Here is a 12,991-nt window from a genome sequence, read left to right on the forward strand (position 1 = left end):
AAAACCAACTCCGCGCGGACGAGTCTAGGGCTAAATTTTATAAAATATAGATCAAGTAGTGTGCCAAAATCTACATAAATTTTCTAAATGAAAAATCGATATTTAGGCCTGTGACTTATCGCGCCGGTGACCCCTTTACACCTATTGTAGGTTCCTCAGTCACCCAGATTCCGCAGGGATGGCACTTAAGGAAACATCAAAATATCGCTATGGAAAATATCCCTATAACATGACAGATTCATTGGTGTATATGTAAATATGAGGACTTTCTTGCAGCAAACATTGTAATTTGTATCATCCACCTGTTTCAAATTTTGTTTTAATAATGAAAAACTTTTTCTTTTTTAATATTAGTTGGTAGGTCCTTCTATAGAAGTTAGTCAATATAAGTACTACATTGTTTAATTAGCCACCATACATTAAGTTTCTGTTTAGAGTTCAGTCACGCCATGATTACTGCGAAACATAGTCAATATTCATCAATCCATTTATGTCTCAATATACCCATTAAAATGTTTACCTAAAAAGATATGTTTTTTTAATTAATTTTCAAAAATATATTTGGTACCAAAAATTATTTATCTTCAACCACACGTAGGTTACCAAACTCGTAAGCAATCCGCCACTGTTAAAGTAAATTTGATACCTCGCATTTCTTTTCTAACTTAACAATAATTCTTACACAAAAAACTTATTCGCGTGAACCCTGCCCGCGGAAAGTTCCGTATATCGGTCATCTTTTGTTGTACACGCCTTTGTTGCTCCACTTGTATGGGTTACCGTTATTTTTTTGATATATTGTTCACAATGGCAAACACGTGTCATTTGGAGGTCATTTACTTTTTGACTTTTATTTCGACAATTTTATGTTTACTATTAGACTAAAGGGTTATGATTTCGATTCCGAAGACTTCAAGTATGATTTTTTCTTATCCAATAAAAACTATAGGTAGATATATTAATAGCGTTTGTATACTACAACTTTCTGTTAGCACAAAAATTTACAAATCCTTAGCAATTGTTAAGTGGTTTCAGATATTATCGCGTTCCGAATTATCGTCACCAGCAACACTCCACTGCTCAACATTGAGTTTCAAAGCGTCCTAACTGAACTCAAAGTGGGCTGCATTGCAAATCATATACTAATTCAAAATATAATAATACCAGTCCTGTATTAGATATTCTCCATTGGGTACGAACCTTCTCTACTACAATTATGCCTTTGTCCACCACGCTATTTAGTGCAGCACACATATCTTAAAAATGCTTTTGTTTGTACACTTAGGTATGCTTATGAAGAAGTTTAATAATATTTTCACCATTAAAACGAGGGATACTTGTCAAAGATCCATCCATATATTTACGAAACAAAATAATTAATTGTCCGCCATATTTATTACATACATTGAATCAGAGACGCGTTCTCACAATCTTGTTCTTAGCGAGAGGGCTCAGGGAAAGTTGAAGTGGCTCTCAGCCGTGAGACCTCTTCAAATTTATCCATGAAATTTGAACACCATACAGCGTTTCCTGATCGTAGTTTTATTTTTGGGTGTTGCGATCCTGCAGATTATAATTGATACTTGGTTATATGGAGTAGGAAAGGTGGTGAAAAATTGCAATTTTTTTTTGTTTGTTGGTATATGTTAGGAAGTTTGGTTTTAAAGTGGTAAATCCATGTTACATGAGTGAATGTACCCGATAGCTTAATATAACTGACCAATGTCTTACAATAAATTGACGTAAAATTTGGCTTGCTGATGCACTTCGTATGGTAAGAAAATTCGTCTTTCCACAATACCTCCTCTTCTTCAATAGTTAAAGTAAATATAGTTTTTTCTAATTTCAAATTGGACGGTAGTTCTTCTACGTTGTTTTATGTCTCTGGTGCAACAATTAATAATCTGCACAATACTCTAATATCAATAGAAACACTAGAATATTGTCATACCTCAAATTGATCAAAAAATATTTTAATTTAGTTAAAATCTTCAATAAACCCAAAAAGTCATTTCTTAATACCCTTGTACGTTGATAAACGATTGAAAAACATCAAGGGTCTATACAAAGCGTTAGAAAGTACCACACACTTGATCTTGTTGAATATTTACGTCAGCATTTTAGTACAGGACAATGAACTTTGGAAAAATGTAAACTGTCACAACGTTTATACCATTAAATATTGTTATTTTAAAATCTTTCTGTCTAAATATGTTGCTAATCATAAATTAAAATGATTGTGTTGTTTGTTAAGCTGTTTTGTCTGGAAAATTCTATAATGGTCCTTAGAAATGCGTAATGATCACTTTAAAAGTGGAATTATTAAACTCATTCAATTAAATCATTGTCAAATTAATGTGAGTCTTACTAAGACTATGCACATTTTCTTAAACATTAATATAAAAATAAATAGTATATTTTATGTTACTATTTCTTTTATGATTCATGTATCACCGTGATCTTGAATTAAGTACTGAACCATGTTTAATATTGCAATCTACCTAAAATTCGCTAGCTGTATTCACATCAAATAGATGACAATTATTGTAAAAGTAGTTTTAAGATTTATATTTTTATTATGTAACTTGTAAAATTGTGCATCAGTTTTATGAATCAAAAAAATAAATAATTATTTATGCTCGTAAATGCGATAGCTAGCCTCAGTAATATTTATGCACAGATCTGTATACATAGGTAACAAGATCTATTTGTATACGCTGTCTTGACGTTTAATCAATAAAAACAGATGCTTCAACTGAATGCAATATTTCAATAATTCTATACACGCACGACTCGCTGCAAGTCCTGAAAGCATGAAAAATTGCAGAAGTTTACCATTACTGTTTACTCGGTAAAAATTGCTCGCGGTAAATAACTTTGGCAATTCTTGCTAATCTAAACCCCATTTAAAACCTTTAATTAATTTGTAAAACTACTGTCAAAAACAATTCACAACCCGTTTACGCGTGGATTCGTGTTATGTTTAACGTATACGTTTAAGTTACACACACGTTATCCGGAAAAGGGGTTCTGAAACAAAACATATTTAAATAACTCTGACTAAACACGAAACTATAACCTTGAATTCAAACAAACGGGTAACAATGAACGTTTTCGTAAGTTAAATGAAATGTTTGCTTTGTGATTTTATTAAAGGGCATATATTTTGAATAAACTGGGAATTATAATACTAGGTTTTGCTCGTGGCTCCTTCTGTGTAAAGCCTATACATTGTAACACAGGTTCTCTTAGCATAGGTATCATTAGTTCATATTCTTAATGTGACAAATGTAATTTAAAAAAAAATGCAATGTACAACTCTGTAACATTTGTACTCCAACACAGTTTTGTAATATTAAACATTTGTCTGTTTTAATACAAAGGCATTTATTTACTTATTTACTGTATAAAGAGTGTGGGACTCAGGTCATTCGGGAATTGTCCCTAAGTGGCGTGAATAGCTTCCTTTTAACAAATGTTCAGAATCAGAGCAAAAGTATCAGAGATTGCAAAAAATATACATAAAAATCTATAACATGAGTAACAAACCACTAGTGCGTTTCTTAAAATATTTTTATCATCATAGCCTATCTATTTTGCCTTCAAATACATTTGCTAATCGTTCTACAAAATACTACCAAATAGATTTAGAAACATTCGAAGCCAAGTTTCCTGTAATGGCATTAGATTTAATCCAAATTAATTAATGTTATTTAGAATATCATTGAATCCTAAGGCAATCATTGCCTAAAGCGTATATTGTATCAATTAGGCAATTAAAACTAATTACTAACCCGATATCTAATCATTAGGTAAATGTTTAATTAGCTGTAGATTACGCTAGTCTGCACTGATTATGGATGTATAAAATTACTCGCACGATCGAGAACTTACTAGCAAGTTGCAATTGCGATTCTTTTCAGTAGCTTTGAATTAATTGATTTTGCTGGTAGGATATATTTTATATCCGCTCGGATAGCGATCAACGTATAAAAGGTGTTAAAACGCGCCATAGTGGCTCACGTAAGAGTGTCGCGTTCCGGCTACAGCCTGTGTGTATCTGGTTACAATAGGCCGGCATAATTGTGTCGAGGGGTAATCATCTCTCGTCGACATTCTATTGGACCCCACTTCACTTACCATCAGCTGCAGTGTGATGATTTTGCCCGTATAAAAAAAAGAAAGAAAATGTGAGTCTAAACATTGCATAACACTCGCTGATGATTACGTCACGTCCAACATTTCCAGAATTTTCTATACTATTTGTAATCCGCAAATGTATAAAATTTAAAGTAAGAGGTCCAAGGCATCCTTTCACAATAAACTCGTGACGAAGGCGCGACCCCGACACTCGGCCATTTTGTCATCCTGTAATCCCTTTAAAATGGCGGCTAACACGTCACATTCAACCTACAAGTGTTAAAAGATTTCACTCCATTTCGTAAGTGGATTTCTGTAAGCTTTTAGTAAAAATGTTCTCAAATAGGAACCTAATTTAGTTAGACACTTTGATATATTGGGTATGATTGTCATTTTGTGGATTAAGTAGTCTTATTTTTGGGAGAAGAGGCCTATTCTAAAAGTCTTAAAATATGCGCCAAAATATATAGCTAAAACAAATATTTGTCAATTACGAAAGCAATTTAAATGGATCGATCAGAAATTATTCAAACCACCACTGATGCAAATTCAAGTATTGTTGTGGAAGTATTAAAAAATAGTTGTATTTTTACGTAAGACACATTTTAATCTAGCTATTATAGTTTTAAATATTTTTTTCACTTGGAAAACCGCGTTATCGCTACAACCACTTGGAGTATTAGCATCTGCCAAGCGAGCCTTGGGCCGGGTCCCTAACCCCTGTATACCCTACACCGGCATACCAACCAAAACCTCCTGAGGCCTTCTTCGGCGCATACGGGACTGCCCCGGCTATCTTGTTGCACTAAGATAGCTGCTTGGAACCTTCCCTGATAGCTTTAACAATGCGATAAAATACTTTGTTACATAAAACACTTTGGATGGTCTATAATAATTATTTTAATTTTGACCGACATGCGCGTGCCTTAGTACATTCTATACAAGGTCAAGATATAATCCTCGGTACACCGGGGTCACTCCGAGAGGCCTGTGGAGGAACCAGGAAGATCCTGCGCTTTGCAGGATGCAGAAGTTGGGCTGGCTAGACTCATAGTCGGCATCCCACACACAACGGCCCAATCTACTAAGTGCGGAAAAAGAAGTTATAACTTCAAAAAAATTTCGACCAGAATCAGTACGTTTTACCAACATAACAAACACAATTTAGCGGCGTGAATTTCACAAGTGAAATTCGTCTTTATTACCACCAATCGGAGAAGGACTACTAATCATTGTCGAGAGGCGGCCTCGGCGACATATTACCTCATTTGTTACAACTAAATGAGACGTTTGATAAAGTTTTTTAATTAAATTCCGTCTAATTGGGTAAAGTATATATTTTCCATGGTATGTATGTAAATGTATGTATGTATGTATGTATTGCAAGTCACTATCTTATACAATACATCTCTGAATATAAATATTTATGATACTTATAGGAGAGCTAAGTATATACTTACCCCTTTATTCATAAACATTATTTATCTAAGAACGGAGCATTGTTGTGATAACAAGTCTATTTCTGAGTGCTGACCGCATAGCAGCCTTTGCAGTGCATAGACATAGGGCCGTCGTGATTGCCTAATATTGGGATACAACTTTAATCTAGTTGGCTATCAGATAAACAAAGATAAAAAACAACAAACTCTCAGATAAACAAAACTGAGAAACATTTAGCATTTACTAACCTGTTCCTTTTGAATCGGTATAAAATATCATTACATTATCTATAATATCATTGAAAGTATTGGAATCACAATGTCAGTATACGTTTTCCCATTTTACTCTCAGAACATCAGCTTAAATGATCTCCCCTCACAAAAGTACAGTTCCAACCCAAGTCGATCAAGTTAAACAAGAATTCGTATAAATCGGTTCCATGATTAACGTTCCAAACCCACGTCCTAATCCAAAACGAAATTCAAACCTCGATTAATCTTAAATCCTCACTGGTGATTTATTCGGCCCTAGAAATGTATTCTGTCTAGATTTTCCAGCAGAAATGCTAAGACATTTCAAGATCTGTTTTCATTAAGGAAATGAAGTTTAATGCGTTCTGGATGATTAAATGAACTTAATTAGATTTTCCTTTCTAGATTTAGCTTGTAAATAAGACTTTCAGTTGAAGAACATTATGAAAGTTCAAAGCTTTCAGTTGAATCTGGTTTGTGTTACTTGTGTATATGAAGGTATTTCTAGTTGTTACCGCGTTTATTTTGTATCTAAATGGATAGTAATACGCAGAATCGACAACAACAACAACTTAGAATTTCTCAGTAAATTATTTGGGCCATTTCCAACCTTATCCCATTCTAAATTTAAATCCCACCGAGACCATCCAGACAACTTATCCCACTTCACAAACAATGCAAAGTCAAAACAAACTACAAAGAAAACCATAACATGACCCGTACAAAATTAGTCGACTCCATGAAAATTCATGAAGGCTTACAGTGTTCGTTTTCATGCATAAAGTAATTAATTTAATGTATTACGCGAAGCATGAAACTAAACCCGCGGGACTGTTCGCTATCAATGGTTAATGTATGTAAGGGCATATTTGCAATTGAAAAACGCGACGTAAAAAAAGTCGCTGCGTTTTCCAGACTATTTTCCTATTAGTGCCTTGGTGGCGTAGCTATTACTGTACGACGTTGATGTCTTAGGTTCGATTCCCGAGTTAAGCAAAGTGATATTGTATTTTTCTACCCAGTATCAATAGTGAAGGAATAGAGACTGTGAATTGCGTACACACTTGTGCACTATAATATCTCCCCCGTACCAGGTTGATCTCCGCTGTAATTGGTCGTGACCAAAATTCGGTCAAGAGAGATGTATTCATTCAAATAGCTGTAACTATGAACACGAGTTTACCCGATCATTTTACTAAAACCACGGGTAAAACATGGACGTAATCATTTTCAAACAACTCAAAGCCACAAATAGTTCGGTTAATGACAACTATCTCGATTATAGATATTATATATACTCACGCCTTTTATACCTGAAAGGCTAGGCAGAAGCGCAAGTGCATGTTTTCCGCCGTATTCTGTCCCATTATGTGATATGGGACGAGCCTAACGCCTTATCATTCACAAATACTAGAGTACGGGCTGATACTAAGAACAAAATCCCGTACAGGTTGCCCGACCCGGAACTCCAACCTCAGACCTCAGTCGGGTCGTACTGCGAAGTAATATAACTACACCGCCAAAATAATCCAAATTTTAAGACCCTCGAAAATCCATAATGGTAATAACAAACTAATACTCAGAAAAATATTTTCATTCCAACCGAGTTATCAAAAATAAAAGAAAAGCCGCTGATATAGCCATGAACGTAAGATTCACAAAAACAAAAACAACGTCCAGAAACATTTATGCATTCATATAATAAATAAAACAATATCAGCCTTGTATTATATCTGTCCCACTGGGTACGGGCCTCCTCTACTACTGGGAGGGTTTAGCCTCAGTCCACCACCCTGGCCTAGTGCGGGTTGGTAAACTTCACATACCCTCGAAATTATTATGGGAAACTTCTCAGATATGCAGGTCACCTCTCGATGTTTTCTTAACAGTTACAAAAAAGCGATATTTCACAAAGAATACACACATAGCTTTAGAGAAGTCAGAAGTGTGTACCCTTGGGTTTCAAACCTGCGGACATGTGTCTCGGCAGTCTGTTTCATTCCCAATTAGGGTATCTCCCGCTTCAAGAAGACAGTTATTGTATGTAAATATTTAACTTCGGAATGTAGGTCAATTTTGTGGACATTCTTATGGATCGAATGGGCTAGTGCAAATATGTCTAGTGGGTGGATGAAACGTATGTCTACTCTCTATGTTAAGTAGGATATGGTCTTTCTTTTTACCAAATGTCAGTCAAGTTAGAAATATTCAAACATTTGTACAAGCTTTTACAATTGTATAAGTAAGATCTCTCTGTACAAAATCAGTTTTAGATTTATGCAAATCTGCTGAATTGCGAAAACGATGCGTAAACAGCGCACCGGGGTTTTTTTATTTATCAGACCATTACTTTATACCTTTCACTATACATACTTGAAAAAAGTGTCTCCATAATTGTTTTCTAAGTCATAGATTTATTAAAAAATCTAGGCTACCTTGTAATGATCGGAGGACATGCGACGACCCAATTCCGTATTTGTTTCTTATTCTTCCTTCTAGAATAACCTAGAAAATATATTCCATTTACAAATGCGAGTACCAAATATTTTCATATATCAAAAGATGCGCAAATGGAAATGTTGATCATCTTGGTAAATGGTCAACCCTGCCCATGTAAAAGTATTTTAGGTTGACAACTTTAAAAGAAGTGGCAATAGGGAGAATTTATTTTACCACTCCAGACTTAGTATTTGACACTTAATAAATAAACGAAAAGCTTCTACTTTACAAACTATCTTGAAGTAGTTTACGACTAAAAGATTATAAATGAGGCAAACATTTAAAAAGATCTTGAAATGACAAATTGCCGTCCATATTTCACGGCTCAAAAGAGCAAGAGGCAAATTAGGGGTGTTTGGAGGGAATTTTTAAGCATTACCGTCGATAACAGCACCCTCGTCACGTTGACGTCGAGCTAATGACGCGAACGTTTTATTTTACTATGCTTTATCCGGGACTATTGTGAAATATACTGTATGGGTATGGGATCAGGGTCTCATTTTGTACAAGTTATAAATAACACCAATAGCACATTATACGATATTGTATTCCTTTCTTAATTTATATAAGTCCTACGTACATTTCCAATATATAGAACAGAATGTCTACGGAAGAACTAAGAGCAAAATCTTAATCACTAACCTTTCCAAAATTGAACGAAAATCAAACAGTTAATCAGTAACCATGATTCCCTTAATCGAATATACCAGAAGACACAATGATACGCCCAGGACGGAACGAGACCTCATTCCCGTCAAAAAGCGACACGCTGCCAAATTACAAAGGTTTTACACGTTATTGACGTAGTGTATTAGACTTTTTCCTTGCCAACCCTTCGATTGGGGTCAACGTTCTAAGTGTTAAGTGGAAAATAACTAGCTTAAGCCAATATATTGAACAGAATTGGGTCTAAGGCCTGGTTCTGTCAAATTAATCAATGATTCTGAGAAAGTACATTTAGTAACGTCATTCGCGTGTCAACATTTTTTTAATACTTTTGTACCCGCAGTTGCATCTACTTGAGTTCTTTGATATAGTAGTCCTACTAGGCACTTATTTCTAACAAATATTAATGTGTTTCCAGAATGATCAGATTTAATGATAAACTTCAAACAACTCGACATCAAGAAAAATTTTCGCTTTAATATTAACAGCAATGTTACAGTGGCTAGAATTCAAAAGTGTCTATCATGTTTATCATCCCACAGGAGAAGTATTATTCAATATTATATTATTTGGTTAGGATACTTAAAATCAAGTTAAATAATGGCGGCATTAGTCGTATAAAACCTGATGGCTCCACAAATCCCATTCGCAACGTCAAAACTAAACCACCTCTGTTGTTCCAGTGGCTTGCTCTACGGTGACTGTGACGAAGTGTCAGGCGGCTCTGAGGACCCTACAAAAGCGTTTCCGTTCTTTTAAACCGACATGCCTCTGTCGAGAACCGAACGTTGATCCCGAGTGTAACTCCTTCCGCGACTTCTTGTTTGACCATCCCTGCGTCTTCGTCATGAAGAAGGGTAAGTGATTCCATCACATTACTTCTTGCGAAATATTCCTTTAAGAAGGCGGGTTTCGGAGACTAGGGCCATAGTAAAAATATTAAATCTGAATCGTATGTCCGTTGACAAAAGTCCTTTTTCCTTCGATTTTTATAATTCAATGACAAAACGATCAAGTTGTACTAATAATAACCTCCCAGAAACAGTAGCAATATAAAATTAAGTTACACTACTTTAGTTTTACTTACCACCAGTAAGCAGAGCAAGTTTAAAATACTCTGATGACCACGCTTAGTTAATCCAACATATTGCATTATAAGCCAATCCAGCATCAACTTACTACATAAATAACACAAAATCTTGCTTCGCAAAAAGCCGCATATTTTTCGACAAATATGACATGTGCCGCTATTAAATTAGTGATATTAAACCAAAGATTACGTTTACAGAAAAGATCCGTACCCGGTGGAAACTCTACCCACATGCACGTATGCTCTGAGCGTGTGTCATAACGAGAAGGCATGCTCTGCGCTGTTCGACCGATTCAAGAATGCTTGCAAGGCTCGGGATGGAGAGTGTCGCATGGATGATCGGTAGTAGAAATTTTATTAATTAATCTAGATAGCTGCAACTTAATAAATCAACTACAATTTCAACTGAATTGTCAACAAACCACCTATAGAAGTAATTTATATATTCCTCGGCTTGGCATTTTTTAATTCACCCAATAGTTTATTTAATTTATCAATATGAAATACAATTAAAGTAGATTAATTTAAATATTTGCAAGAATTTACAGTTACTACAGTTTAAAATATAAACATGAACAATTACAAAGTAATTACGTTATTATTTATCGATAGAAAAATTATGGACGACAATCGTTGAAATATTAACTACAATAAATGAAATATAAATGTAGGCTTATTTTTTAATCATCAGATAACATATCTCACAAATAAGCATAATATGCAAACAAAGTTAGTGATTGTCGTACAAACGATACGACTAATTGCAACTAATTGGAATTGGACAGTCATTCGTATAATAGAACGGCTGAAAATTCAACCTTAAATATAAGGACTTTCTCATTAACGTACTATGCAATCGAGGAACTCAACCTTAATCATCATCATCAGCCGCAGGATGTCCACTGCTGAACATGGCCTTTCCCCAAATATTACCAGATCGCCCTATTGAAAGCGGCCCGTATCCAGCGAACTTTTATGAGATCATGTGTCCACCTCATGGGTAGATTTCGTGGCCTCCTCTCCAGAACCTTCTTGCCCCTTCAACAATAATTATAGCAAATTAATACAAATACGCTGTGATTCAGGGAAGCCTGTCGCGAAGCCTGGGCGGGTCTGCGACTATCGCCACTCTTTGGCTGCATCTGCCCTAACACCCACATGAAGAAACGCTGCGACAGGATCTTCGCGGTAGTCAACCACAACCCATGCGTCGGTGAGTAACCACCTTTAACGCTAAGCTATGCTCGCGGGTTCTGAGTGAAAAAAATTACCAAAATTATACTTAAATATTTGTATCAATGCATATAAATCTGCCGATTGATCATTACACGATAGCGTCCCATTATCTTAAATAAAGCCAGCAATCAGTCTAGCCAGATCCAACATCTGCAGTTCAATATTGAGACGTTTTAGGCGTGAGCCGTCCCGTCCGGTCTTCGTGCCGTTTTTCGAAAAAATGACCTTATTGTAAAATTTAATTAAACAGAAGTACCACATATTGACATAAAGAATTAAGTTCCGCCCAATGTATGTTAGAAAAAGGTGTTTGTTCAAAGTCGAACGCAAAGTAAGGAAGTGCATATCTTGGGACACAACTGCCAGGTGCACGATGTTTCCCCAAATTTGGGGGCACGAAATATTTGGGACAACGTTTGGAGCACAGAGATTTCTTAATCCAAAGTAACTAATGAGTAGTCAAAACAGCTGTTTTTATACAGAAAATCAGAGACAGTTATTGGTCGGATAAGCTAGTATCTTTTGGGGATTTTTCTCGAAAACCCTTTTTCTTGGGGATTTCTTGACTCAATTTAAAGGTATCATCTGGCAACTTTCGCGACTTCCGAGAAGTATAAAATTAATTATTATTAACGCACGTTAATTATAGCTGCTTTAACGGTGAAGGAAAACATCGTGAGGAAACCTGCGTACCTGAAAAATTCTCTATAGGAATTTTGAGATTGTGTGAAATCTACCAATCCGCACTAGGCCAGCGTGGTGGACTAAGGCCTTATCCCTCTCTGTAGTAAAAGAAGTCCGTGCCCAGCAGTGGGACAGTTTATAATACAGGGCTATTATTATTATATTATAACGCAATCAGAATTAATACAACAATTTTCTATCAAGATAAACTAAAGCCGAGCTAACTGCCTGAAGGTTTCTTTGGAACTACTATAAAACTTACAATTAAGTAATCAAGACTACTTTTTAACGGATAGTTTTAATTAACTCTCCATTAATTTCTGTGTAAAGTGAAAGATTATATTATGATGAAACTTTGTAGTGTTATTTAATCTTGTGTAAAAACAACTACTTTGATAGCTTTAAATAGGGTTTTTGCATAGAAATTAACGGAAAGTGACTCGTTGATTGCTACGATGTTGCCTTGCATTTAACGACTTTTCTGAGTTTTCAAAAGTACAATACTATATAGAACAAATCGACGGGTTAAAGACTAATTTTGTTAAACGACATTTTTTTTGAGCTTGAAAAAAACACAGAAAAAAGAGCTAATTTTAAATAAGTATGAAACTTAGTGTCTCTATATTCTCAATACGACATGTTTTTTTATTTGTTTAAAAGTGATATCAATTTAAATAGATAAGTCCTATGTCGTATAATGTTTTCACTAGTATCTACCATAACATTAGGCGACTACCTTATCAATGATGGGTCCTATAAACTGTATAACCTGTCTATAAAGGTATGAGACTCATCTCCTTCAATTCCACTTCAGTAGGACATCACATCTCACATTAGAAATGAAATTAAAATTATTACTTAGAAGGTGTTAGCAGCTTCACGCGATTAAAAAGACTTTCTTGCCACAAACCTTTACACACTATGACGCCAGCGTTATCTATTTAAATATTTGATAAAAACATTATTTATAATTTTAGCAAATCCC

The 12,991-nt window shown here is 35.1% G+C and overlaps 1 protein-coding gene across 1 annotated transcript; it reads left to right on the plus strand.

Moving 5' to 3' along the window:
* Positions 1-9,669: 9,669 nt before the first annotated feature.
* LOC119192878 lies at positions 9,670-11,299 on the plus strand (the record flags this gene model as incomplete). Its single annotated transcript, XM_037446624.1, has 3 exons — positions 9,670-9,857; positions 10,285-10,428; positions 11,172-11,299. Coding segments are annotated over 3 exons (460 nt in total), but the record flags the coding sequence as incomplete, so codon positions are not given.
* Between the last annotated feature and the right edge of the window lie 1,692 nt (positions 11,300-12,991).

The sequence above is a fragment of the Manduca sexta genome, unplaced genomic scaffold (assembly GCF_014839805.1).
Source record: "Manduca sexta isolate Smith_Timp_Sample1 unplaced genomic scaffold, JHU_Msex_v1.0 HiC_scaffold_3304, whole genome shotgun sequence".
Lineage (NCBI taxonomy): Eukaryota > Metazoa > Arthropoda > Insecta > Lepidoptera > Sphingidae > Manduca > Manduca sexta.